Source organism: Anthonomus grandis, chromosome 4 (assembly GCF_022605725.1).
Source record: "Anthonomus grandis grandis chromosome 4, icAntGran1.3, whole genome shotgun sequence".
In the NCBI taxonomy this organism is placed as follows: Eukaryota; Metazoa; Arthropoda; class Insecta; order Coleoptera; family Curculionidae; genus Anthonomus; species Anthonomus grandis.
Window position 1 is genome coordinate 11398031 of NC_065549.1, and position 4867 is coordinate 11402897.

The 4867-nt window shown below is 33.8% G+C and overlaps 1 protein-coding gene across 1 annotated transcript; it reads right to left on the minus strand.

Moving 5' to 3' along the window:
* Positions 1–351: 351 nt before the first annotated feature.
* LOC126735262 (forkhead box protein D2-like) lies at positions 352–1894 on the minus strand. The gene has a single exon (XM_050439210.1). The coding sequence runs from the start codon at positions 1622–1624 to the stop codon at positions 653–655; it is 972 nt and encodes a 323-aa protein (XP_050295167.1). The 5' UTR covers positions 1625–1894; the 3' UTR covers positions 352–652.
* Between the last annotated feature and the right edge of the window lie 2973 nt (positions 1895–4867).

A 4867-nucleotide genomic window follows, 5' to 3' on the forward strand; every position in this document is an offset into this window, starting at 1 on the left:
TATAAATACAGAAAAAAAACTTATTTGCCAGAAATTAGTCTTTAATTCCTCTAAGGTGTTAACAAATAGAATAATAACTTACTGTTTCTTCTTTTTAGGAAACCTACACGTCACTCAATAAAGAAATATGCAAAACAAGCAAAGATGACTATAATAGCCATTTATGTTATGCATAATAAATAATTGGTAATTGCAGTTTTGCTAAATTAATTTATATAAAAATTGCAAAGCTAAATTGAAAAGAAAAGATGCTTGTTAGCCACAAATTAGCATTTAATTCCCCTAAAGCTTTAATAAATAAAATGCATACTCACTTTTAGCAATAGACCATACTGAAAACACACACATGACTCGTTAAATCATATTTAATATATTTTATGTTACAATATCTTAAATTAGAGTGTACAACTTTACACGTACGCTACAATTTTAACTTATAAAACTAAGCTTCATATTTTCTATACATAGTATAATGTACAATAATATTTTTTTAGTATAGTGAAAATCTATCTACAAACAACTATCTAAACTATTTCCTATAAAACCGTCTACTTTCTATTTTATAAATATTGCAACAAAATAATCACATTACAGTCTAAATTAATCTTTGGTCTTAGGCTGAGATATTTTTTACAAATTACAAAAAACAATTTCACCTTGTCCAGTCGTCACTCGAAGATAACGGAGAAAACGCACTCATTCTTGGATGCACGCCGATCTCGGGACTTTGCGAATCGCTTTTCCGTGAAGAATCAGTTTTATTTGTTCCCTTACCTTCGGTGCCTATAATCGAGTCTATTGAAAACCCTGTTCTGACTTTTTTATGGATCTGCGTTGGCATATAGTCCTCAACGTCTGGAGTAATTGTTGTTGGCTGAACTGGCACTGGTTTACATATATTCGGCTGTGGAAGTAAAGCCAAAGGAGGCAGCCCGAGCCTGGATAAGTCCATTGGGCTCAATAGTGGCAACCCATTTGATATGTTATTTGGGATACCTGGTATATAAGAATAAGGGTTGTGAAGGGTCGGATGTGTAAACAACCCGCTGTGGTAGTTCTCTTGGCTTTGGAGGAATTGAGCGACCATGGCTGAGGCATGATGGTCCCGAAGCATTAAATTTGCCGATGGCCTTTTATAGCGTTTTCTACGTCTTAGGAAGCTGCCATTATCAAACATGTCTTCTGCTAAAGGATCTAGGGTCCAGTAGTTACCTTTACCGGGATTGCCAGGCTCTCTAGGGATTTTTATAAAGCAGTCATTAAGAGATAAGTTGTGCCTTATTGAATTTTGCCAAGCAGGAAACTTTTCCCTGTAGTACATAAATCTTGTCATAATAAACTCACAGATGCCACTTAAAGTAAGTTTTTTGTGAGGAGACTGTAGTATTGCCATAGTAATTAGGGCAATATATGAGTAGGGTGGCTTGATTAACTGATGTCCCGACTTTTTAGGAGATTTTTCTGCTGTATATCCGTCTTCTGATTTAATTGGGGAGTGGGACTCGTTAGAACCGCGCAGATCCAACGGACTATCCGGCATTGAATATCGCTGGTCCATCATTAAATCTACTTCTTTAATATCTTCTGTCGCCAAATGACGACACTCTTCTTCCATGGCTAACATTTATCTAGTCACTGTATCAGTTTTAATAATCACTCACACGGAAGTCACTACTGTAACCGTAAACACCAAACACCGGCGGCGACCTAATCAGTATGAACAGCTTATCGAGAATGAAAAATCTTAAACTGGTACGTCTTTTTAAAAAGAGCGTTATCTTTAAATCACTGTACATCTATATCTATATGTGGTTAAGATAAGAATTATTGCAGGTAACTCACACCCACTTCGTTATGATAGAAGGTGAGCGAACAACCAGTCAGCAGTCCGGATCGTTGGCAACTGCTTTCTGGAAATGTTATACCAATATTATCATGACAAGAACAATGATGGTTCAAGCCACCACATTTCCGGCAACGATGTGAGAAAACAAAGCGGTCGTATAGAGTGGAGGGGATAAGGGTGCCGCCCAGCAACCCCCTCATGTCACGCCCATTTCACCCCCAAGGTATCAGGTTTACGTAGGGATTTTCACGTTCCTGAAGTAGGGTTGTTGTTCGGGATGAATGTCGATTGATTTTTTTCTCTTCTGCTGTCTCTCTCGGAACCGGCTTAAATCGACCCCAACTCGACAAATAAAATAATTTTATATTATCCGACGGTACAGATGCGGCTTGTAGCGGATAAGCTGTGAGAGTATGCTCGGGTGGATTTAAATGTTTTTAAGGCTTTATTTTTAAATATTCGACATAAAAATTATAAAAAAAACATGCTTTAAATAGTTTTAGGTGATTAGACAATGTGGCCGGAAGTAAAATTAATTTTGAAAATAAATTATTTCGTAATTATATAAATTTCATTTTCCATTATTGGTATAGTAATAGTCACGGAGCATATGGTCAAAAATGTAAGTTTTAAATTGTTTTTTTTTGTTAAAAATTTGGGCAAATTGGATTTGGATCAAAATATTTTAATTATATTGCCTGGGTGATTTACGGACAAATGTGCATTTCTGAGAATTCTTATTTATTTCATATTTTTGTATTTTTAAGCCATCATAATATGTATTAAGGCAGTCAATATATTTTTTTAATATACTTTATTCTCTTAATATATTTTTTTAAATAAGAATTATATAATTTATACAGTATTTTCGATATTTTAAATTAAATTTGATAGCTAAGTGCCAACAAAAAAATCAGCAATTTGTTTCAAGATTTTTTTGGAATTAAATATTTTATTGCTTAATTTTCCTGATAAATACAAATTCCGTTAAAAAAATATTTTTGCACTAGAAATATTGACATTTTTAAGAAGTCATATCACATATCTGTGATCTTGTAGTTCTTTATAATCTTATAGAATTTTCCTGGCATATTATGAATATCTCAAGCTTATATGAATCGGCATTTGAGAAACAGCACATGTCACTTTTAAACCATTTTACAGAAAATAAGAAAAACTAAAAATCTCAAAGGATGGATTAAAAAATTATTTTTAAATAATTAGCATTAAAAACTGGTTCGATTTCGGGCACAATACAATAATATTTAAACCTTAAAGAAAAAATAGAAAAAAATATGGGTATTTGAAAATGCGCGACATGTGATGTTTCTGAAATGAACATAAAAACTCAGAATATAAGGATATATTTTTATTGAATAATGCGTCAAAAAAACATAAAATGAAAAATAAAACTAATTAATGGTCTTCATTTTCAGTTCTCGGCCAATTTATTATCTCTGTATAAAAGCCGTGGTGTTCTTCTGGAATGTATGCAAAAAGTCGCTTTATGTCTTCAAGTTTTTTTTAAATTTAGCGGAACCTTTCCTTGTGAATAAGCTGGTTGTTGCACAGGGGTAGGAAGTTGTAATAAGTTGGAGGTGGCAAGTCTAAATTTATGGCTTGTAATCCCGTCTATAAAATTAAACGCCTCAACTACGCCAGGTTCATTTGAAGAATATCTAAAATGCGTGAAGTTTGAAATTTGAAATGTATATTTTTGGTCCCTTGGCACACCTCTACCAAGAGATTCAATGGACAAAGTGTTTTTTTTATAGAACTTTGGCCACCAACCTTTAAAATCGGCAATATCTTCAGTTTTTGCAAGTTTTACAAAATATTTCGATTTTTTCTTTTCAATATTTATATTTCATTTCGACATATTCCATTATTAAGTAGATTCTATCATGTTTTTTAATCACTCGTTTAATGGTTGCAAAATTTCGATCATTTGGTAAAAAAGAGTGTCCTCGTTGTGGAAAATACTGGTTAATGGTTTCGAATCGCGTCGTATGCACCAACGCCATTAAAAATCTGATTATAGTATGGTTTCGATTCTGATCACTGCAACTGTCGGAGAAAATATGTAGATGTTTAGTCCCGACTGGAATTTCATTCTGCAAAAAGTCCAAAAGAAATGACGCTACTTCGTTGGGACCCTTTCTTGCGATACCCTCATGATAAAGGTAGAACTTGGCTTTCTGTTTTCCAGCTAAATTTATTCCAAAAACATTAAGAGTAAGCTATCTTAAATAAAAAGTTTCTTGTACTGGAACCAGTGGCAATTGAAGGTTCTGCATATAATCAAATGTTATTACAACGGTATCATCATTTTCGGGATTTTGGGAAATTTAAGTACAGAGTTTTAGTTTGTTATAAAATTTCTTAGCTCTGCGTTTATGCACCATTAATTCCGCAGCAGCGGTTCGTTTAGCAGTATCATTCAGCGAGGGACTTTTTATTTTGACACCTAGCTCTTCGCATTTGCAGCAGGTGTCCACTTGCGGTCGTCCAAAAGAGACGGAAAATCTTTCTTGAAAGATCTTTCTTGAAAATCTTTCTTGAAAGATTTTCAAGAAGAACTTGTATTTTATTTTGGTTGACGGGTTCTGCATTTTAAATAAATCGTACATAATTTTCACGTTAACTTTCTCGTCAAGATAATGTCTTTCTTTGCTACTATAATGTGAAATTTTCGTAGGAAAGCTCCTGATATGATCCTCAATCTGGCAAACTATATTTCCTGGAATTGCATTTCCAGAAATACCTTGCCTCTTTTGTCATTAGGATGTTTGCCCTCTACAAGTAACTTAGTTAGACGTCGAACTCTAGCAGGTGTAATTGCGTGAATGTTAATAAAAGCCTTTTTGCACACCACGATTCGTCCATATGAGGATGTTAAAAAGTATTTAAATGTGTAAGATTTCGGTTTAACTCGCCCTATATTCCTTGGCATTCAAACTTTGACGTTTTGGCAAGATATTAACGCTTGTAAATATGCATCCTGCTCATTCTTGGTTGCCA

Coding starts and splice junctions, on each gene's coding strand:
- LOC126735262 (XM_050439210.1), bottom strand. CDS start 1,624: ATGTTAGCCATGGAAGAAGAGTGTCGTCATTTGGCGACAGAAGATATT.